The 25,195-nt window shown below is 39.7% G+C and overlaps 1 protein-coding gene across 12 annotated transcripts in view; it reads left to right on the top strand.

Annotated features, from left to right (window-relative positions):
- The first annotated feature begins 12,161 nt into the window (after positions 1-12,161).
- Positions 12,162-25,195, top strand: part of LOC124356039 (neurexin-4) — a 142,692-nt gene continuing 129,658 nt past the window's right edge. For 5 of the 12 annotated variants that reach the window (XR_006921777.1, XR_006921776.1, XM_046807187.1 and 2 more), the window contains exons 1-4: positions 12,163-13,091; positions 13,767-13,983; positions 17,606-17,790; positions 19,426-19,496. Coding sequence is in view for 8 of the 12 variants with exons in the window: in XM_046807187.1 (XP_046663143.1) it covers positions 13,787-13,983; positions 17,606-17,790; positions 19,426-19,496 (453 nt within the window). In the remaining 4 variants the exon portion in view is untranslated. Of the gene's footprint in view, positions 13,092-13,766; positions 13,984-17,605; positions 17,791-19,425; positions 19,497-21,130; positions 21,305-21,350; positions 21,418-25,195 lie in introns of those variants that run through there. The other 7 variants (XR_006921774.1, XR_006921775.1, XM_046807184.1 and 4 more) reach the window with 4 other exon arrangements.

Genomic DNA, 25,195 nt, shown 5'->3' with positions numbered 1-25,195 from the left:
TAGAAGATGTCCATAGCAGCAGGAGAGAGTAAGAGGGTGTAATGGTAGGCCATTGCCACGAGCAACACAACACTTCCTGTCATCTTCGTTGTAAGTTGTATCTAGAAGATATCCATAGCAGCAGGAGAGAGTAAGAGGGTGTAATGGTAGGCCATTACCACGAATAACACAACACTTCCTGTCATCTTCGTTGTAAGTTGTATCTAGAAGATGTCCATAGCAGCAGGAGAGAGTAAGAGGTTGTAATGGTAGGCCATTGCCACGAGTAACACAACACTTCCTGTCATCTTCGTTGTAAGTTGTATCTAGAAGATGTCCATAGCAGCAGGAGAGAGTAAGAGGGTGTAATGGTAGGCCATTGCCACGAGCAACACAACACTTCCAGTCATCTTCGTTGTAAGTTGTATCTAGAAGATGTCCATAGCAGCAGGAGAGAGTAAGAGGGTGTAATGGTAGGCCATTGCCACGAGTAACACAACACTTCCTGTCATCTTTGTTGTAAGTTGTATCTAGAAGATATCCATAGCAGCAGGAGAGAGTAAGAGGGTGTAATGGTAGGCCATTGCCACGAGCAACACAACACTTCCTGTCATCTTTGTTGTAAGTTGTATCTAGAAGATGTCCATAGTAGCAGGAGAGAGTAAGAGGGTGTAATGGTAGGCCATTACCACGAATAACACAACACTTCCTGTCATCTTCGTTGTAAGTTGTATCTAGAAGATGTCCATAGCAGCAGCAGGAGAGAGTACGAGGGTGTAATGGTAGGCCATTGCCACGAGTAACACAACACTTCCTGTCCACTTCTGAGTAATGTCATTCAAAGTGTCACAGTCAGCTCTATGGAGCAATTATTTTGGTATAAAACTTAACTGAGCGACAAAACTGGCTGAGATTTCATCTAATAGGTCAACTAAAAAAAACATAGGGCTACAACTTATGCTTTGTTAATAGGGCTAAAAGATTTCTCTAGAAGGTCTCCAACAGTCGCTCTTTATTCGGCCATCACTGACTGACAGATTTCCTGGATAAAAACTTGTAATCGTCTTCTTTTTCTTATTATCTTTCATATTTTATCACCATTCCTATACCACAATTTCTGCACTTATTTAGCCTCCTACATCTACTGTAATCCTAAAAACTAAAACCATTCAAATATTTATGATTATTTTATCTTCGCAAACATATCTGCCAGATGATTTGCCTGAGAAACAATTGATAAATTAGCACATTTTTGCAATTTAAAAAAATATAAAATTAAAATTATTGACTTATTACATTGGGTTGTGTGTACCTATCAATGTTGAAGAACATCATCGAAACCATTACCAGAGATAATATCAACACGTTGTCCAGTGTGACTAGCTCCATTACTACGATATAGGGTTGCATTTCTGTTGCTGTGAGCATTAAATCTTACACAATGTGTTCGGTCACAAATGCTTTTGCAAGTTGTTCAGTGTGATTAGTGTGTTTAATATAAAATGAACAATGAATGGTGCTTACTTTTGTTGCATTCCTGTCACAGCGTCAAAGTCTTGGACACTTAGCAATCATGTGTTTTACAGAGACGGTGGGCCGCCATGTGGTGGGGCCCAGTGGTGGGGATGGTGGTCTTCTCAGCCCTTTCCCCGCCCTCCACTCCTCTCTCTACCAGCTTCCTACAGCCCTACCTCGTCATGCAAGGTAATATACTAAAAGTGGTATTAGCAATATGTTTATAACTCAAAGGTTATAATCTCTTTTTCTTATTTTAAGAATTACAAATCCTTGCATGTGTTAAGTTGAAAAAGAAAAAAAAACCTATTAACCCTCTGATAACAAAAACCGATTATGCTTGCTTGATATTAAGGATACTTCTTGATCTGAGTATAGAAATATCATTAACCAGTACAAGCATTGTATTAACAGATTTTGTTGTTCTTACTAACAAATATTCGTGAGATTTCTGGATTTGTTTTGTTTTTGGTGCTCTCTGTATATTAAAACTGTTTGCTATGTAGGCTATAAAAGGTACATTTTTCACCTGCTGATTATTACTGATTTTCCTGGACAGTAAGACCGGGAGCCAGTGCTGGATGTAAAACACGTAATTAGGGATTTCTTTTACATTTCTTATTGGACTGTTGTCATTGCATTCCATTTATTTTTTAGACCAAGTCTGATAAGTGATGTTCCAAAACCAAGCGTAACTTCTGCAGTGTTAATGCCTCATTTGCTGATGACGGTTTCTTATCTATGTTTAATCACATGGTGACTTTCCTCTGACATCATCTGGGAAAGACGGAACTGGTTTAATGAATGGATGAATGCTTAATATTAAGATAAGCTTCAGATAAGATCCATTTACAAGGCACTGTAAAGTAATAAAGTGCCTAATGCCTTTTCTTGCTTTTGACAGTGTTACTTTTTTACTATCAGAGAACAATATTATATAATGAAATAGTTGCTGAGCACTGAACCTTGACTCCCTCTGCGATGAGGTATCAGCTGATTGACAGTTCATCTCGTTTCTTAATGATTTAGTTAAATTAAAATCATGACTAAGATAATAAGAGTTCAAAGTCAGTGCACTCATATTTTTATTTATATACAGAAAGGTTATTGTTGCAATACCATACAAATTTTATTTGTTTTACAGATATGAAATATTGTAGACTAAAGTAAAAAATATAAACTGTTGTTTCCATCAGTTTTACATTGTTTTTATCAAGGTTTCCTCAAGTTCCGTAACAGTTTGAAACTATTAAATATCGAACTACAAATCTTGGTAGAGATTCACTGGTAAAAAATTTCCAATTTAACACACATTCAGTGACATGTAACTTCCTCAGTTTAAAAATTATTAAATAATAATCTTTACCACATGTGAAAAAACACAGTGTAGACGTTCACACACAATTCCAGACTTGTCAAGAGGTACCTGACAGTTCTTTTTAGTAATTGAGGTTGTGTGTCGTCTCTACCACATGTGGAAATACACAATGTAGACGTTCACACACAATTCCAGACTTGTCAAGAGGTACCTGACAGTTCTTTTTAGTAATTGAGGTTGTGTGTCGTCTCTACCACATGTGAAAAAACACAGTGTAGACGTTCACACACAATTCCAGACTTGTCAAGAGGTACCTGACAGTTCTTTTTAGTAATTGAGGTTGTGTGTCGTCTCTACCACATGTGAAAATACACAGTGTAGACGTTCACACACAATTCCAGACTTGTCAAGAGGTACCTGACAGTTCTTTTTAGTAATTGAAGTTATGTTGTCATCTCTACCACATGTGGAAATACACAATGTGGACATTCACACACAATTCCAGACTTGTCAAGAGGTACCTGACAGTTCTTTTTAGTAATTGAGGTTGTGTGTCGTCTCTACCACATGTGGAAATACACAATGTGGACATTCACACACAATTCCAGACTTGTCAAGAGGTACCTGACAGTTCTTTTTAGTAATTGAGGTTGTGTGTCGTCTCTACCACATGTGGAAATACACAATGTGGACATTCACACACAATTCCAGACTTGTCAAGAGGTACCTGACAGTTCTTTTTAGTAATTGAGGTTGTGTTGTCGTCTCTACCACATGTGGAAATACACAATGTGGACATTCACACACAATTCCAGACTTGTCAAGAGGTACCTGACAGTTCTTTTTAGTAATTGAGGTTGTGTGTCGTCTCTACCACATGTGGAAATACACAATGTGGACATTCACACACAATTCCAGACTTGTCAAGAGGTACCTGACAGTTCTTTTTAGTAATTGAGGTTGTGTGTCGTCTCTACCACATGTGGAAATACACAATGTGGACATTCACACACAATTCCAGACTTGTCAAGAGGTACCTGACAGTTCTTTTTAGTAATTGAGGTTGTGTGTCGTCTCTACCACATGTGGAAATACACAATGTGGACATTCACACACAATTCCAGACTTGTCAAGAGGTACCTGACAGTTCTTTTTAATAATTGAGGTTGTGTGTCGTCTCTACCACATGTGGAAATACACAATGTGGACATTCACACACAATTCCAGACTTGTCAAGAGGTACCTGACAGTTCTTTTTAATAATTGAGGTTGTGTGTCGTCTCTACCACATGTGGAAATACACAATGTGGACATTCACACACAATTCCAGACTTGTCAAGAGGTACCTGACAGTTCTTTTTAGTAATTGAGGTTGTGTGTCGTCTCTACCACATGTGGAAATACACAATGTGGACATTCACACACAATTCCAGACTTGTCAAGAGGTACCTGACAGTTCTTTTTAATAATTGAGGTTGTGTGTCGTCTCTACCACATGTGGAAATACACAATGTGGACATTCACACACAATTCCAGACTTGTCAAGAGGTACCTGACAGTTCTTTTTAGTAATTGAGGTTGTGTGTCGTCTCTACCACATGTGGAAATACACAATGTGGACATTCACACACAATTCCAGACTTGTCAAGAGGTACCTGACAGTTCTTTTTAATAATTGAGGTTGTGTGTGTCGTCTCTACCACATGTGGAAATACACAATGTGGACATTCACACACAATTCCAGACTTGTCAAGAGGTACCTGACAGTTCTTTTTAATAATTGAGGTTGTGTGTCGTCTCTACCACATGTGGAAATACACAATGTGGACATTCACACACAATTCCAGACTTGTCAAGAGGTACCTGACAGTTCTTTTTAGTAATTGAAGTTATGTTGTCATCTCTACCACATGTGGAAATACACAATGTGGACATTCACACACAATTCCAGAATTGTCAAGAGGTACCTGACAGTTCTTTTTAATAATTGAGGTTGTGTGTCGTCTCTACCACATGTGGAAATACACAATGTGGACATTCACACACAATTCCAGACTTGTCAAGAGGTACCTGACAGTTCTTTTTAGTAATTGAAGTTATGTTGTCATCTCTACCACATGTGGAAATACACAATGTGGACATTCACACACAATTCCAGACTTGTCAAGAGGTACCTGACAGTTCTTTTTAGTAATTGAAGTTATGTTGTCATCTCTACCACATGTGGAAATACACAATGTGGACATTCACACACAATTCCAGACTTGTCAAGAGGTACCTGACAGTTCTTTTTAGTAATTGAAGTTATGTTGTCATCTCTACCACATGTGGAAATATACAATGTAGACATTCACACACAATTCCAGAATTGTCAAGAGGTACCTGACAGTTCTTTTTAGTAATTGAGGTTGTGTGTCGTCTCTACCACATGTGGAAATACACAATGTGGACATTCACACACAATTCCAGACTTGTCAAGAGGTACCTGACAGTTCTTGCCAGTAATTGAAGTTATGTTGTCATCTCTACCACATGTGGAAATATACAATGAGTACATTCACACACAATTCCAGAATTGTCAAGAGGTACCTGACAGTTCTTTTTTAGTAATTGAAGTTGTGTGTCGTTTTTACTACATGTGGAAATACCCAATGTAGACATTCACACACAATTCCAGAATTGTCAAGAGGTACCTGACAGTTCTTGCCAGTAATTGAAGTTGTGTGTCGTCTTTACCATATGTGGAAAAACACAATGTAGACATTCACTCACAGTTCCAGACTTGTCAAGAGGTACCTGACAGTTATTTTTAGTAATTGAGGTTGTGTGTCGTCTCTACCACATGTGGAAATCGACAATTTGGATATTCAGACATAGTTCCAGACTTGTCAAGAGGTACCTGACAGTTCTTGCCAGTAATTGAGGTTGTGTGTCGTCTCTACTACATGTTACTTTTATCACATCCGAAGGCTCAGAAAAATCTTTTTCAAATTTTCTACCAATTCTGCAAAACTTCTGCATAATCCAGAAAGAGATGTTTTACCAACTCTTTCTCTTCATCAAAAAAATGAGAAATGTTATTCTCAAACATTTGTAAAAGTACGGGTTTTTTATCTATTATTAAGGGGAAGTCTGCGTTGTCTGTTCTCCCGTTATTCTTCTCTTACATGATATTGTTTTTGATTTCACTAGATAATAGAAAAGTAAAAGTGTCCTTGCATAGTAGCATAACTCATACTAAATGATTGATTACATAAACTATAGAGTTAACAGAAATCTTCGCTCATACAGAATCATCTGTCAGTCAGACTGACTATAGATTCCATCATCAGTCTTCACTTCAGTCATTTACTGTTTTTTCACAACACAAAGTGTTGCGGAGTATTAACACAGAAAATGTTGGCAATAATGAACTTCAGTCTTGTATTTGATGACTGAAGTTACAAATATTTGAAACCACACAGATTATTCTTGCCCATTAAAGGGTCAGTACAATATTCAATGTTGATCAAGAAGAATTGTTAAAAATATTTATCCTATATGTCATAGTATGATTTATACAGTTGTCAATCAGAATACTGACATTGATATTGATCGTCTATGGTCCAATTAAGAGTAAGGAATCTGGTGGTTCACAGGGCCGGATTTACCAGTTTGCCGCCTATAGGCTTAAGATAATTTGCCGCCCCAAAAAGGGGAGCACACCCCCCCCCCGCCAAAAGTGGGTCCGGCGGTCCGGCCCCCCCCCGGGAAAATTTGCATTTTTCAGGAACAAAATAGTAATTTTGATGGCGTTTTTAAAGCATTTCGTAACAGTTTTAATGTATTATAAATTTTTTTAATGTTTAGTCAAATAACGGGGAAATATCGCGACGCGGTGGTTAGGTTAGGTTATTTCACGTTATTTACCGACCGAGAAACACAAAATAACGTGAAATAACCTAACCTAACGCCGCGGCACGATGTTTTAGCTTGATCAACAATCGATATGTTCGTATTCGATTGTGCCGGTGGAACTATATGGAACTGCAGCCCAAATAACACACATTTTAGAAAATGTGTATTTTTTGCAGACTTACACTTACTTGGAATGTTAAATATTTTCAAATCTTGGAAAATTGTTTAATTTAAATTAATCAAATGGTTTTGCAAGGTGAAATTAAAGTTGACAAAATTATTTGAATAACTGGTTTATTATAAGCATGAGTTGAAATATTTAAAAATAACGTTTGTACATTCTAATACAAGTTCATTGTGTGATTAACAGAACTAATTTATTGTATATACAGTAGGCTATTTACATTTTACAGAGCTTTCTTACGAGCCTTTTTAATTGAGAACTCTTTAATTAAATCTTCATAAGAGAGCTTCTTTGTTAAATTTGCTTCTATACATAGGAGGGAAAGTGAATTGAGCCTGTTTTCAGAAATGCTTGTCCGTAAGTAGTTTTTAACTCTTCGAAGGCAGGAAAAGCTACGTTCTCCCGCGCAATTAGTTGCAGGTATGCACAAACTAATTCGTACTGCTATGTCCAAGTTAGGGTAAACATCATGCAACGAGTTCTTCCTCAGAAAGGTAGAAATTCCTTCCAACGTTTTATCTGAGGGATTGTCCATTCCCACCGCACAGTGTTTTTGGAAGTGAATGCACTCTTCAATAAAATCGGAATCTAAGTCATTTTGATAAATTTGATGAAGTTTCGTTGCCTTGTTTCTTAGTTCCTCTTCTGTGATGTTGATGTCTGTTTTGCTGTCACACAATTGAGTCAGGAAGTAGAATTTATCTACAAAGTCACTATGGGCCACTTTTCTTCTCTTAAATTCACAAATAAAGGAGTCTAGAATTGGAAGAAATGTGTTAATTCTCAAGTCATCTCTGCCAGTCAGGTTGACTTCTTCACTCCGGGTTTCGTCTGGCCAGACTTTTCGCTTGGTTTGTCTGCTTGTGTCTTTTTCGTATGAATCGTATGTTTCAGTTTTGGTTATCTTCATACCCAATTCCTCGAAATAAGAAAAGTTGTTTCTTTCTGACACAAAATATTCCTCTAGAGAACCATACAAATCCCTGACTAACAAAACGTCAACGGTTCCACTTTGTATAGTTTTACTGACTTTGTGAATTCTATGGAGGGCAGTGCTCCAGAAGCATACCATAAATGCAGTCTCAAAACGTTCTAGATTCCGAGCGATTCCTTGAGCCTCACATCTGGTTGTAGCCTTTTCTGTTGGGTCTTTTGAAATTGTTGTCAAAGCCTTGTACACTTCGTCCCAAGACTCTCGCAAGCTCTGACATGCATCATCCCTAGCCGACCATCGTGTAGGACGCACCCTTTTTATAGTCTTATTATTCTGATAAGAATCTTCCATTACACCTATCAGGCACTCCCATCGTTTTGTAGAAGATGTAAAAAACACATAAAGTTCTTGAAGCAACATGAAGAATCTGCACGCTTCTTCACAAGATTCAGCAGCAGATGATCCGACCAGATTTAAAGAATGAGCCGCACGCGGGGATGAATAGAGCTAAAGGACTTTTGCTCTTTATCTTTGCCTGAAGACCATTGTAAGTCCCCGACATATTTGAGGCATTATCGTACGATTGGCCTCGGCAGTCATCAATGTTTATTTCCAGATTTCCTAGTTCTCTCATCACACTTTTAAACATACCCTCTGCGGTATGTCCAACTGACGGGATGAAGGTAAGAAATCGTTCACAGGGTACACCGTCATTTAAAACATACCTGACTGCAAGAACCAACTGGTCTACATGGTTGAATCAACTATGAGAGAAAAATATTTTGACTGTTTCAATTCTTCACAAATTTCTTGTCTTACATTTTGAGCCATTAATTCAATGACTTCTTCACACGTTTGGGAAGAGAGATAGTTTGTATGACCACTTCCACAATTACCATATTTTTCAATGTGAGTAGCTAAAAAAGGGTCGAATTCGGAGATAAGCTCTAAAGCCATAAGAAAATTTCCATTTCTGTTTGATCCAAAGATTTCATCATCGCCTCTTAATGCAAGGCCTCTTGATGTCAAGGCCTTAACGGCCGCTATAACCCTGGCCAAAACCTTTTTCCAATAATTGGTTTCTTTGTCTAGCTGCTCAGTTAACATACTGCCAACACGTTTCAGAGCAATTTCTCGTGATTTTAGAGTAATGATTGCGACTTGTGAATTGGTGAGTTTTCGTGATGACTGGCCCAACTTTCACCATTTTTCCAGTCGTTGAATCCGTCTTTACAATCAAACTGGGATTTCTCTTTGAAATTGAATGCCAAACAAGAGCCACAATAAACAGAACCCTTGCTTTTTGAGAATACCATCCACTTTCTGTCCTGAACCTCTCCATTTTTCAATGTTCGTTGAAACAGAGATTTGGATAAATATCGTTTTTGATCCTTGTATTCTCTGACGCTGTTTGAGAAATCCAGGTCGATATTTTGTTTGAACCCATTTTTTGCGATTGAATCTCGAGTTGCATCATTCAAAACCCAGAAAGCTGGATCTTCGCTGGAACAGCAGGGTGACAGCAGCTCCAACGAAAGGCTTTCAGTGGCGATCTCGTGAGGTATGATGATGTCTTCGTTTAAACTTGCTAGATTAGCTGGTGGATTTGAGCAGCTTGGCCCAGCTGAAACATTGTCGTCCAGCTGGCCGGCCGTCTCGTCAACGGAATCGTCAAGTGCAGGTCCTTCAAGTACTGGTGCACTCTCTTGTTCTCCTGGCGTCTTAAAGAACAAATCTAGCCTTTTGGTTTGTTTCAATACACGTTCTTGTTCTTCGAGTTTCTTCTTCGCCCGTTTCTTGTACTCCGCACCGCTAAGCCTCTTCCGTCCATCACTCATTGTAGTTGTAGAGAAGCTAGTAGTAGCCTAAAATATAAAACTCTACGTTAGAACCGAATAGTCAGTTATTTGGGAGCGTAATCTGCGTAACTGCCATCCTAGGGGTCCTGGAGAAAACGAGATTTGAAAGCTCTTTTTATATGGGAAGAAGGAAGAAGGTCTGGAGGGCACACATATACCAGCCAAAAGGAGATCTGGAAAAATGTTGGACTTTTTTCTGTGAGAACGCAAGCAAATACATTGTATTACTTACATGAATTTTTATGAGATTTTTTCAATTTCTTTGAGTTTCACTCGCCAAAAATTTTTATTTTGTCTTAATAATGAGTTTTAGAGTACTTCTGTTCTTACTTATCTAAAAACATATGTTAAATATATGCCAAAATATCTGTAGTTTAAACAATTTTCCCTTAAAACTACCAAGTAACACTCATGATTTAGGGTACCTACCTAACATTCCATGATGTAGAGAGTAACACTCATGAGGTTTATAAGGAGTAATAAGTACAAGAGCAGCGGTAATAAGCAAGTAAAGTAATTATCCTAAATTTTAATTGGTTCATTGATAACACATACGACAATTGAGTATATTTTATTAAGGGGGTGCTCTAACACGCCGCTGACCATGAAAACAGGGCGTGGAATTCAAATGATCACTGCTCACAGAATTAAGTTATCCTAAATTTTAGAGTATTGGTGTATTCCTCAAATGGTGATCTAGGATTGCCGTTTTTTAAATGTTGAAAATATTAAATAATATAGTGTAGGGGACTTGGCAAAAAGTCCAAAAATTAGTGATTTTTAACCGCCCGTTGAAGGCTAAACAGATTTTTTGAGAGGAAATTAAAAAATCGAGAACCCTAGATTGATTAGTTGTCAATAGATTTCCGTAAAAAAAATATTACTTTTTATGAGCACATTTTGTGAGCACTGTTGGAATATGATCATTTGAATTCGACAAGCCTGCAAGCGTGAAATTAACATTGCGCTTATGGGAGCCGACCGGCCAAAGGTTGCTAAAACCGCAATGGTGAATCGCCCCCTTAAAATTAAAGTTATTAAAAATTGTATATATTGGGACCTCGAAAGGACAGTTGATTTGACAACGACCCACATGTTATTGCAATGGTTACTTGTTAGCTAAAATTTTCCATTCACTCCACTCTTACATCTAAGTCTCATTCAGATTCAATCATACTTACAATTGATTGTTGACTTTAACATTGAACTAGCTGAATACAACGAGTCAACAACTTATATAACACCGTAACCGTGCCGCCGTGTGCACAACACTAACATCAACCACCAACTGACAGCGCAGTGTAGTCACTGTAGACTGTAGTGTAGTGTAATCTGTGGATGTGTGAGTCGTGAGTCAGAGGGTGCGTCTGTCGGTCCGTGACAGCGTCAGGTGACTATCAGCTGAGCGCCAGTGTTGGAGAGGTGGGGAGGGGCAGGGGAGCGGAGAGCTGTCGCGCCAGCCACCCAGGGCTGCCGGCTGCCAGGGGGTGTTGCCAATGTAAATCGGCAGATCGCCGCTCGTTGCGCGAAGGAACAAGGCGTTCGTACATATTTTGTAGTAATACATACAACGAAATAGGAAATTAAAGTGTATGTGTTTCCTAAAAGCTCTATTTATATAACACAAACTTAAACTCGTATAAGGAAAATAATATTGTATTTCACAAATATTTCATTTTAATATTTTAATTTTTTGTCAAATCTGCCGCCCCTTAATTTTGCCGCTCTAGGCTGCAGCCTACTTAGCCTATTTAGAAATACAGCCCTGGTGGTTCAGTGTATGTATTTTGTTGAACTGTGCTTCTATACCAAAATATACTCAGTAAAGATTTATACAGGGTACTATACAAAGACATTGTACAGAATTTATTCCGGAAGTGTTCTTTATTTTAACACCTTCACTGTCGGACTAAACTAAGTGAGATCACCAGCCGCAGTGTTAACCAGTGAACAGAAGTCATATTGAGTTGTTGGCTTGTTTATAGAACTTTAGAATGAGTTAATTATAAGTGGCTTTGTATTGTTACCATGATGATGTCTGACAGAGAGGTGCAAGGGCGTGGTGTCGCGTGGACCGTGCCAGGACTGGGTACACAAGTGGTACTACAACACGTCAACACAGGCCTGTAAGATATTATAAGTGGCTTTGTATTGTTACCATGATGATGTCTGACAGAGAGGTGCAAGGGCGTGGTGTCGCGTGGGCCGTGCCAGGACTGGGTACACAAGTGGTACTACAACACGTCAACACAGGCCTGTAAGATATTATAAGTGGCTTTGTATTGTTACCATGATGATGTCTGACAGAGAGGTGCAAGGGCGTGGTGTCGCGTGGGCCGTGCCAGGACTGGGTACACAAGTGGTACTACAACACGTCAACACAGGCCTGTAAGATATTATAAGTGGCTTTGTATTGTTACCATGATGATGTCTGATGATGATGTCTGACAGAGAGGTGCAAGGGCGTGGTGTCGCGTGGGCCGTGCCAGGACTGGGTACACAAGTGGTACTACAACACGTCAACACAGGCCTGTAAGATATTATAAGTGGCTTTGTATTGTTACCATGATGATGTCTGACAGAGAGGTGCAAGGGCGTGGTGTCGCGTGGGCCGTGCCAGGACTGGGTACACAAGTGGTACTACAACACGTCAACACAGGCCTGTAAGATATTATAAGTGGCTTTGTATTGTTACCATGATGATGTCTGACAGAGAGGTGCAAGGGCGTGGTGTCGCGTGGGCCGTGCCAGGACTGGGTACACAAGTGGTACTACAACACGTCAACACAGGCCTGTAAGATATTATAAGTGGCTTTGTATTGTTACCATGATGATGTCTGACAGAGAGGTGCAAGGGCGTGGTGTCGCGTGGGCCGTGCCAGGACTGGGTACACAAGTGGTACTACAACACGTCAACACAGGCCTGTAAGATATTATAAGTGGCTTTGTATTGTTACCATGATGATGTCTGACAGAGAGGTGCAAGGGCGTGGTGTCGCGTGGGCCGTGCCAGGACTGGGTACACAAGTGGTACTACAACACGTCAACACAGGCCTGTAAGATATTATAAGTGGCTTTGTATTGTTACCATGATGATGTCTGACAGAGAGGTGCAAGGGCGTGGTGTCGCGTGGGCCGTGCCAGGACTGGGTACACAAGTGGTACTACAACACGTCAACACAGGCCTGTAAGATATTATAAGTGGCTTTGTATTGTTACCATGATGATGTCTGACAGAGAGGTGCAAGGGCGTGGTGTCGCGTGGGCCGTGCCAGGACTGGGTACACAAGTGGTACTACAACACGTCAACACAGGCCTGTAAGATATTTGTGTACGGCGGCTGCAAGGGCGAGAATGTGTTCGATTCAGAGGCAGAGTGTCTCCACTACTGTATCGGCGGTGACCGTAAGCATCTCAGTATCTTGTTTTGTTAGAGACGGTAAGATTACAGTCAAGTTTGACAACTAAAACCAATAGAAATATAATGACCACTTTATCAATAAATGTTATAATGTATTTAATTGTTGTTAAAATTAAAATTAATCAAACCCTTATTTTAAATTGGAATTATTGTATTCTAATAACTATTGTAATAATTAATTTTTCTAAATGTAATACATCATAGACGCTAGGTACCTTAGACCGTTAAAACAGTAAGCTTTGTTGTGTCTCCGGAACAGAAAATACAAGTTCCCAGGTTCTGCCAAAAGGTGCGGGCACACAGAAAAGCTAAGAGAAAAAAAAACTGAATACATCTACAACACCCCAATCTCCAATTTGAGTTTTAAAATTGCATAGAGGAAGTTTTTATAAAAATATAAAATGTCTCAAATTTATCAATTTTAGGATCCAAATGTTTATCACAAGATAGTAAATTTAAGGTATAGATTTTTTCCACATTTTAATTTGTGTGTGTAATACTCGTACATTGCTTATGAAGATTGATCACTAAAAATATTGAGAAATAGTAATTGATCCATGATGTGGTATGTCACTCAGTTAAAATGTATTCCATTTGTGTGACAATGGGTTCATGGTACGAACTCGTTACCTGTTCTACATCTCTCAATGCTGTCGCAGATACCCTTCCTCCCTACCTGATGATACCACCTGCGCCGCCGGACGAATCGACGAGTGAGGCCCCACGAGTCACCTCTGCGCGGCCTCCGGTCCCACTCGAACATCGAGGGATCGAGCTGACCTTTGCGGAAACAGGGCACCACAAGGTGTTCATGATGGCGAAGAACAACGCGTTCATTCAGCTCGATGGCAATCGCATCCCCACGTTTCAACTGAGGTGTATTTGCGTTACTTAGTGTATACAGTTGCTGTTATAGAGTTAACATTTTAGTATTTATATACCTTAATAATCAACTTGTATAGTTTATTTAATGATAAAGAGGCTTCTTGTTTCCATTCCTGAACACAGTCCCACACTTTCATTCCTGAATACAGTTATACTCTTTCATTCCTGAACACAGTCCCACACTTTCATTCCTGAATACAGTCATACTCTTTCATTCCTGAATACAGTCATACGCTTTCATTCCTGAATACAGTCCTACACTTTCGTTCCTGACCACAGTCATACACACTTTCATTCCTGAACACAGTCCTACACTTCCATTCCTGGACACTAAACAGGAGATGTAACCTATCGGAATTTACTTTTCCAATTTTCAATCCAGATAAAGTTTTTTCGTCAATACATTCAATAAATTGGTTATATTTAATGCAGGAATGAGCACAAAAGGTTATTTGCATGTAAGTGACCTATTGTTAACCCCAAATCCTATAATAACTCTTTAATAGATCTATAAAATATCTAAATCCTAATAATATTGAAAATTATTACAACATTATTTTCAAAAACTGTAAAAAGTATATAATGTGTGAATTAAATGTTTTACGTGCATGTAATCATGTGTGAATAAAATATTGTACTTGCATGTATTAATGTGTTTACATGTATGTAATGATGTGTGTATAATGTGTTTATAATGTGTTTACGTGCAAGTAATAATGTGTTTAAGTGCATGTAATAATGTGTGGATAATGTGTTTCCTTGTATAAGTAAAGATTTTTCATTTGCATTTTCCTTATTTTCATTCAATTTTGGAAATGAATTGAACAATTTTAATATCATTCACTTTTAAAATAAATCTTTAGTTTTTAATAAACACTACACTAGTTTACACTAGAATTTATTTTGCTTTAAAGAATCAACTGATGTCATTTCTATTTTAGAGAAGAGTTAGCCATAAATTGCAAGAAACCGTTATGATATACTTTTATACACAAGCAGAAGTTCACAGGTTCATCACGGCTTCGATGTAGTGATGCCACCACATATAATGTACTCGTACTACTGTACCAGTACTTAATCGTTACAACTGATAATAATAAAATGTCAACTGTGGGATAACATTGACTTTTCAATTCCGTCAAGACTTTTACTGTCTTATTTTATTTAACCTCTATAAAAGTTATGAACCAGTAATCAATATTAACTAACTATTATAACAACATTACTTTTCCTGCATTTACAAAGTAATTACGGATTACTGCTATCTGGCATTAATTTCAGTTACAAGTGGTATCAGTCATAACGTATAATTTATATTTTACGATTTTTTATCTTCACTAATTTGTATAAGGACACTGATTAAGTTTAAAAAAATATGAAATGTATAGATCCAATAAGTAAGTTTGAATAAACCGTCAATCAGAATAATCAAATTAGCCACATTATTAAATTTCTGATTCAAAGAATTTGATCAACATAACATCAGCTTAATATATTTAATTAAATAACAGTTTTTCATATTTAATTTGTTTGTTTCCGTGAGTATAGATGGGAAGACGTCATATATTCTCCTTCCTCGAAGTCTTCAATGTTTAATAATTTCTAAGATTTTGAATAATTGATTTATCCTAATTAAAACCTTGTTCAGTTCCGATGTTGATGTCAGTTTTATTGTAATTTGAATATTTCCCATAGGCCACTCTTTGCATTTCATAGATTTTGTTGGCTTCCTCTGACTTCCTAAAAGTTTTCTGCAGATGAAAAAATTGGCCAAAACACAAATAAATTGTCTTGATGGCTTCAGTGCACATTTAAAAGTGATGTTACATTACATTATTTACAAAAAATTTAATGTTATTGATTTATTTTTCAGAGAATAAATGCAAAGGGGCATAAATAGAAACTTTAAATTACATGAGGCTAAACTATACATTCTGCTTTCAGTACTGAAATAGGGTTAAAAGTGTTATTATATAAAACACTGTAGATGCAAAAGGATGTATAAGCGAACTAAACATTGAAGCATTTTCAAAAATCTTTCATCTCATTCATTCAACTATGAAAACTGCCCTTCAATTAAAGTCTGACAACAAACATCAATGTGTGGTTTCCTTTTTTAAAAAGAGTTTGCCTTACGAAAAAAGCTAAGTGCACAAATAATGTTACGAAAGGCCTACTCATTTTATCAATAGAATATAAAGCTACATTTTACTTTTACCACGCATTTTCTATTAATTGTGTACTGCTCAAAACCAAAACTTGTTAGATAATGCAGAAAAAAAGGTTTTTAGAACCAAAACTTCAGCTTCTGAGAATATATGTTGAGGTCCAGACCATGGACACATGATACTAACAGATTGTACTTGTCGGTAGGTTGTGTCGTGAGATATCGTTCCAGTTCCGCACTCGCCTGCCGCACGGTCTGCTTGTCTACCATAGTGTTAAGGACCGGCCTCTCAGCTACTGAGAATATATGTTGAGGTCCAGACCACGGACACATGATACTAACAGATTGTACTTGTCGGTAGGTTGTGTCGTGAGATATCGTTCCAGTTCCGCACTCGCCTGCCGCACGGTCTGCTTGTCTACCACAGTGTTAAGGACCGGCCTTTCAGCTACTGAGAATATATGTTGAGGTCCAGACCACGGACACATGATACTAACAGATTGTACTTGTCGGTAGGTTGTGTCGTGAGATATCGTTCCAGTTCCGCACTCGCCTGCCGCACGGTCTGCTTGTCTACCATAGTGTTAAGGACCGGCCTCTCAGCTACTGAGAATATATGTTGAGGTCCAGACCACGGACACATGATACTAACAGATTGTACTTGTCGGTAGGTTGTGTCGTGAGATATCGTTCCAGTTCCGCACTCGCCTGCCGCACGGTCTGCTTGTCTACCACAGTGTTAAGGACCGGCCTCTCAGCTACTGAGAATATATGTTGAGGTCCAGACCACGGACACATGATACTAACAGATTGTACTTGTCGGTAGGTTGTGTCGTGAGATATCGTTCCAGTTCTGCACTCGCCTGCCGCACGGTCTGCTTGTCTACCATAGTGTTAAGGACCGGCCTCTCAGCTACTGAGAATATATGTTGAGGTCCAGACCACGGACACATGATACTAACAGATTGTACTTGTCGGTAGGTTGTGTCGTGAGATATCGTTCCAGTTCCGCACTCGCCTGCCGCACGGTCTGCTTGTCTACCACAGTATTAAGGACCGGCCTCTCAGCTACTGAGAATATATGTTGAGGTCCAGACCACGGACACATGATACTAACAGATTGTACTTGTCGGTAGGTTGTGTCGTGAGATATCGTTCCAGTTCCGCACTCGCCTGCCGCACGGTCTGCTTGTCTACCACAGTGTTAAGGACCGGCCTCTCAGCTACTGAGAATATATGTTGAGGTCCAGACCACGGACACATGATACTAACAGATTGTACTTGTCGGTAGGTTGTGTCGTGAGATATCGTTCCAGTTCTGCACTCGCCTGCCGCACGGTCTGCTTGTCTACCATAGTGTTAAGGACCGGCCTCTCAGCTACTGAGAATATATGTTGAGGTCCAGACCACGGACACATGATACTAACAGATTGTACTTGTCGGTAGGTTGTGTCGTGAGATATCTTTCCAGTTCCGCACTCGCCTGCCGCACGGTCTGCTTGTCTACCACAGTGTTAAGGACCGGCCGGAAGGACTCGACCCTTACGCCCTCTACGTTATTGTAGAAAAGGGTCAGCTCAAGGTCGTTCACGTGTTTGGGAAACATTCTCTGTCTGTTATAGTGGGAGAGGGTACGTCTAGCTCTTAGTACAAATGTTATGTACTATTTAAATAATTTGTAGATAAGATTAAATACTTGACAACACCACATAAACTATGAAAATCTTCTGTAAAGTATTTTTTAAAGTATTGTACATTTTTAATAAAGGGCAACTTATTGTAAAGTATTTTCCCGTATAATGTTTTATTAATATTTATGTAATGTTAATTTTTGACTAGTAAATTGTATTTAGTTTTCTTAAAGAGAGTTGTAAAGTTATCATAATGATCATAAATAAAAAGTATATAAAAACAAACAATGTACGAATTATGTATGAGTAACAATTTAGTGACTATAAACGTTTTTATACAAATCTCTTCTACTTGTATACAGGAACCATGCGGTTCTGCATACTCCTCTGCATTTATATTTGGATTCCACACTGTATTAATGAATACTGAAAGTGAAGTAACTCCCCCAAGGTGTGCACGTGGTAACAAGCCGGGCAAATGTTCTGTGTGTGGTCACAGTTACAAATGTTCTGTGTGTGATCACAGTTACAAATGTTCTGTGTGTGGTCACAGTTACAAATGTTCTGTGTGTGATCACAGTTACAAATGTTCTGTGTGTGGTCACAGTTACAAATGTTCTGTGTGTGATCACAGTTACAAATTCTTATCAATAACTTGTCCTAGAAGATTTTATATGTATTATACAGAAAAATTAGTTTTTTAAAATTTATCGGAAATAGCTCAAGGCCTTAATTTATTGTAAGTAAATAGTTTTTATGAGTATATTATTGAATGTATAATATTTATACTTTTACATGTTGCTCTCGGTTACATTTTACCAGAGATTTTGTGACATCCACATACATGACAAGGTCGTGTTTATATCACATGGCAAATATAAAAGTAATAAATAACGATAGGTTCAGACGACCCCCTGAGGTAAACCAATGTGTGTGTTCCCCACACCCATCATTATGTGAATTTAACGTGCATATTATTAAGTAATGAATGTTCTTTGCTTTCTATCAGTAAGAAAAGATATAAACCACTATGAATCTAAAATCTTACAAAATCTTAATTTACTAACAAATAATGAGTGATTTATTCTGTCAAAAGCCTTGATATATATATTATTGAATATTATAATATAATATTATATATATATATATATATATATATATATATATATATATATAAAGTTAAAGTTGCTACTGCTTCTTTAAGTACTTTCATTGATATGCTATCCCATGCTACAGACTTGGTAACACCGTGGGCTGAGATCAATGTTGTGTCAGGACTCAGGAGCCTTACTATTACTGTTAACCGTACGTCAAATGATCATTAAATTGCATAAATTGTTTAACTTTTTTGGCAGATCAGGAAGTTTGGTACTCGGAATGAGTTTTGTCATCAATAATTTGACATTCTTTATCATAAAAAAACCACTCATACACCATTACCAAAACACTAACTATATACGTGTAGATTCTTGTCAGGATCACACTTTTAACAGTGTTTTTCTTAAACAAAAAGCAAGGTAGTGTGTAATTCATTGTTATTTTCTATGGAAATGTATCAAAGAGCAAATGAAATCTGGGCGTTTTAGAGGCCCTCTTATGTTTAGGTTACATATAAAATTGTAATGCTGTGTACAGGACTGAACCGGGACACTTGGCACAGTGTGATGGTGCGCATAGATGTGCATGGCGCTCGTCTCATAGCTAAGGTGAGTAATCTGTGTGCAGTGATTTTGTCTGGGGGGTGTCGGGTCAGAACCGGGACACTTGGCACAGTGTGATGGTGCGCATAGATGTGCATGGCGCTCGTCTCATAGCTAAGGTGAGTAATCTGTGTGCAGTGATTTTGTCTGGGGGGTGTCGGGTCAGAACCGGGACACTTGGCACAGTGTGATGGTGCGCATAGATGTGCATGGCGCTCGTCTCATAGCTAAGGTGAGTAATCTGTGTGCAGTGATTTTGTCTGGGGGGTGTGGGGTCAGAACCGGGACACTTGGCACAGTGTGATGGTGCGCATAGATGTGCATGGCGCTCGTCTCATAGCTAAGGTGAGTAATCTGTGTGCAGTGATTTTGTCTGGGGGGTGTCGGGTCAGAACCGGGACACTTGGCACAGTGTTATGGTGCGCATAGATGTGCATGGCGCTCGTCTCATAGCTAAGGTGAGTAATCTGTGTGCAGTGATTTTGTCTGGGGGGTGTCGGGTCAGAACCGGGACAGTTGGCACAGTGTGATGGTGCGCATAGATGTGCATGGCGCTCGTCTCATAGCTAAGGTGAGTAATCTGTGTGCAGTGATTTTGTCTGGGGGGTGTCAAGTCAGAACCGGGACACTTGGCACAGTGTGATGGTGAGCATAGATGTGCATGGCGCTCGTCTCATAGCTAAGGTGAGTAATCTGTGTGCAGTGATTTTGTCTGGGGGGTGTCGGGTCAGAACCGGGACACTTGGCACAGTGTTATGGTGCGCATAGATGTGCATGGCGCTCGTCTCATAGCTAAGGTGAGTAATCTGTGTGCAGTGATTTTGTCTGGGGGGTGTCGGGTCAGAACCGGGACACTTGGCACAGTGTGATGGTGAGCTTAGATGTGCATGGCGCTCGTCTCATAGCTAAGGTGAGTAATCTGTGTGCAGTGATTTTGTCTGGGGGGTGTCGGGTCAGAACCGGGACACTTGGCACAGTGTTATGGTGCGCATAGATGTGCATGGCGCTCGTCTCATAGCTAAGGTGAGTAATCTGTGTGCAGTGATTTTGTCTGGGGGGTGTCGGGTCTGAACCGGGACACTTGGCACAGTGTGATGGTGAGCATAGATGTGCATGGCGCTCGTCTCATAGCTAAGGTGAGTAATCTGTGTGCAGTGATTTTGTCTGGGGGGTGTTGGGTCAGAACCGGGACACTTGGCACAGTGTGACGGTGCGCATAGATTTACATGGAGCTTGTCTCATAGCTAAGGTGAGTAATCTGTGTGCAGTGATTTTTTCTGGGGGGTGTCGGGTCAGAACCGGGACACTTGGCACAGTGTGATGGTGCGCATAGATGTGCATGGCGCTCGTCTCATAGCTAAGGTGAGTAATCTGTGTGCAGTGATTTTGTCTGGGGGGTGTTGGGTCAGAACCGGGACACTTGGCACAGTGTGATGGTGAGCATAGATGTGCATGGCGCTCGTCTCATAGCTAAGGTGAGTAATCTGTGTGCAGTGATTTTGTCTGGGGGGTGTTGGGTCAGAACCGGGACACTTGGCACAGTGTGATGGTGCGCATAGATGTGCATGGCGCTCGTCTCATAGCTAAGGTGAGTAATCTGTGTGCAGTGATTTTGTCTGGGGGGTGTTGGGTCAGAACCGGGACACTTGGCACAGTGTGATGGTGCGCATAGATGTGCATGGCGCTCGTCTCATAGCTAAGGTGAGTAATCTGTGTGCAGTGATTTTGTCTGGGGGGTGTTGGGTCAGAACCGGGACACTTGGCACAGTGTGATGGTGCGCATAGATGTGCATGGCGCTCGTCTCATAGCTAAGGTGAGTAATCTGTGTGCAGTGATTTTGTCTGGGGGGTGTCGGGTCAGAACCGGGACACTTGGCACAGTGTGATGGTGAGCATAGATGTGCATGGCGCTCGTCTCATAGCTAAGGTGAGTAATCTGTGTGCAGTGATTTTGTCTGGGGGGTGTTGGGTCAGAACCGGGACACTTGGCACAGTGTGACGGTGCGCATAGATTTACATGGAGCTTGTCTCATAGCTAAGGTGAGTAATCTTGTCGAACTCACTCCAAAGGAGGAGGCGTTAGCATTTTTCTTAAACAAAATTTCTTGTTTACCCCCTTTCCGATCCAAGAATTAATCGAAAAAGATTTTGAAGCAGTCGGGATCAAACTTCAAACGCATCAATCAAAATTAGTCGTGATCGGAATTTATAGGTCTCCTAGTGGAAATGTAGACACTTTTTTTTCTAAATTTGAAAAATTATTGACATGCCTGACTAACCAACGTCAGGAATTTGTCGTGATGAGGGATTTCAACATTGACGCGTTGGACAACACTCACCATTCCACAATTCGATTAGTCGATTTACTTAGGTCATTTGACCTGGAGTTACTAGTCAGAACTCCGACGAGAGTGACGGCTACAACACAATCTGCTATCGACAATATCATCACCAACCACTCAAGTGTCGCGGTGTCTGTAGCGAATACAGCTGTCTCAGACCACTATGGCCAAGAAGCCGTCTTTAGTGGGGTATAACTCAAAAGGGAGCCTAAAATTAAACAAACAGTAAGAGACATAAGGCCAGAAAACATCGCTCACCTCAAAACTTCTCTTTCTAAAGAAAGATGGGATTTTCTAAATTCATTCCAACCTGTAGAGCAGCAGTTTAGATTGTTTAACGACACTCTAAATTTCCACATTAACATTTGCTGCCCTACAAAAATTATCAATGTTTGCGAAAAAACTTCCAAAAACAACTGGATCACAGCGGGTATCTTAGTTTCTAGAGAAAAACTAAAATTTTTCTCCGAAATTTACAAAACCACTTCAAACGAACAATTTAAAACTTTTTTCAAGAATTACAAAAAAACATACAGGAAAGTGATCCAAGCTGCAAAAACATATGATGTCTCAAAATCTATTCTCTCTTCCAAAAATGTTTCAAAAACAACTTGGGGCATCATTAATAATAAAACGAAAACTCATAAATCAGTCAAAATTAAAATTGGGTCTAGGCTTGTGGACGATGAAACGGAGATTGCCGATCAGTTTAATAACTTTTTTGCATCCGTTGCTGATGGGCGGGGTCCCCGGTCATCTGAACCTCAAGTACGCCCCTTGCAAAGACAGAGCCCTACATCGTCAATGGTGTTGGTGCCCGTCGTTGAGGATGAGCTTCACCGAATTATTCAGCAGCTCCCAGCCAAAAAATCAAACGACCTCAATATAATGTCTCCATGGCTCATAAAAAAATGCTGCAAGCATTTAGTGAGACCCTTAACCCGATTAGTAAATTATTCATTCCAAAAAGGAGTGTTTCCCTCTCTCCTGAAAATTGCTAAAGTTATTCCTATTTGTAAGAAAGACGACCCAGCTTCAATTACTAACTATCGGCCTGTCTCAATTTTGCCAGTGATAAGCAAAATTTTTGAAAAGCTATTTCTTATAAGAATGCTTCACTTTTTGGACAAATACAATCAGCTCTCAAGTGAACAATTTGGTTTCAGAAAGGGCAAATCGACAACAGACGCAGTTGTGAGTCTTGTCGATATGATTGTAGAGGGAATTGAATGTCGAAACCACACAATGAGTGTGTTTTTAGACCTGTCCAAAGCATTCGACTGCGTAAATCACGGTACAAACGGTGCTCGACAAACTTGAGTCCCACGGCATTCGAGGCGTGCCTCTTAAATGGTTTAGCTCGTTCCTAAGTCAGAGATCCCAAGTTGTCCAAATATCAAATAAATCATCCAAACCAATAGACCTGAGATATGGAGTCCCTCAAGGGTCTATCCTCAGTCCTGTGCTTTTCCTGCTTTACGTGAACGATATAAAATCATCGCTTCTGCATGGAAAATTGGTGCAGTTTGCCGATGATACGACTCTTTTTTCAATGCAATGTCAAGCGAAGTTTTGGAACAACAGGCTTTTGTTGACATCAACAACTGTGTCCAATACTTCCACAGCCTCAATCTAACAACAAACTCTTCAAAACCCAACGTTTTAAATTTTGCCTTGCGCACTGCAGGCAACCAGCGTGAGCCGGCCATTTTGTTAGATGACTCCACACTGGAAGAAGTCTGCTCTTCAAAATTCCTAGGAATGCACCTCGATCGAGGGCTGACTTGGAATGAGCACATTGACCATGTTTGCGCAAAAATCTGCTCAGGCATTTTTGTTTTGAGATCTTTAGCCAAATATTGTCCGAGTCAGGTACTGATTACGGCGTATTACGGCTTGATTTACCCCCATCTTGCCTACGGAGTGGTCCTTTGGGAAGCTTGCGCAAACACTCAGTTTCAAAGAGCATTCAGACTCCAAAAAAAAGCAATTAGAGTAATCGCCAAAATCAAATTTAGAGAGTCGTGCAGGGAAGCTTTCAGGAAATTGCAGCTGTTGACTCTGCCGTGCCTCTACATTTTGGAAACAACTTTGTTTTGTGTGAGTAAATGTGCCTTAACCAGAGGCCAAGACATACACATGTATGAGACGCGTGGCAGAGCAAACTACCGGACTGGGAGACACAGAACGGTAGTTTATGAACGCCTACCCTCGCAAGCGGGTGTGCAGTTCCTCAACAGACTGCCCAATTCAATTAAACATGCCCCAACGCCTAAGGCGTTAAAGACTATTCTATAATGCGGGTGAGTTTTTGGCATTTGACTGGGAGACCGCCCAATTAGAAGACTGACTCTGCTGTGCTAAGTGGGCTGCATTGGCGAAGAATGAAAGAGGCGTGATTGTAAAATTGTAAGTATGAATGTGTATTGTGTGTATGAATGCTTGGAATTTTAGAAACCCCGTATTGACGTTTGCCATACAATGTATATACAATGTCGCTGCAATAAAAAAGATTTTGATTTGATTTTTTTATTTTAATCTGTGTGCAGTGATTTTTTCTGGGGGGTGTCGGGTCAGAACCGGGACACTTGGCACAGTGTGATGGTGCGCATAGATTTACATGGAGCTTGTCTCATAGCTAAGGTGAGTAATCTGTGTGCAGTGATTTTTTCTGGGGGGTGTCGGGTCAGAACCGGGACACTTGGCACAGTGTTATGGTGCGCATAGATGTGCATGGAGCTTGTCTCATAGCTAAGGTGAGTAATCTGTGTGCAGTGATTTTGTCTAGGGGGTGTTGGGTCAGAACCGGGACACTTAGCACACTGTGATGGTGCGCATAGATGTTTATTAGCTCCCAAAATGGTTGTTTTATACTACTTTTGGACTAATAACAAGAGCAAGTGGTGCAAAGTAGAGGGTCAGTATGTGTAAAGTTTGCAATAAAATCACTCTACCACCAATCACCATTAAGCTTGTACTGGGATAGATAACATTTTGTACAACAAATACAGTTTTTATATGAAGTTTTCTAACTAAAACAAAATTGCAAGTGTACTGTAATTGGGTAAGCAATTTTAGAGTAGTATGGAAATAAACTTATTACTATCCTAACTTTTATTTTCGACCAATGGTCCACGAAATTCGGCATTGGCCACATCATGGAGGTTGTACTTATTATTCGGGCTTGTAACTTTGTAAACCGTTATTAAAACTGTTTACATACTCACTACTGTGACAATTGATCACTCAGAACTACTCCTAAAGATGCTTTGTCCCGGGTACTCCTGAGATTACTCTGTCCTGAGAGTACAAGTTACTCTAATCCGGTATAGGTTACTTTTAAAATAAAAAATACTTTACATG

Source organism: Homalodisca vitripennis, chromosome 2 (assembly GCF_021130785.1).
Source record: "Homalodisca vitripennis isolate AUS2020 chromosome 2, UT_GWSS_2.1, whole genome shotgun sequence".
Classification (NCBI taxonomy): domain Eukaryota; kingdom Metazoa; phylum Arthropoda; class Insecta; order Hemiptera; family Cicadellidae; genus Homalodisca; species Homalodisca vitripennis.
This window is presented reverse-complemented; position numbering and strand designations above follow the sequence as displayed.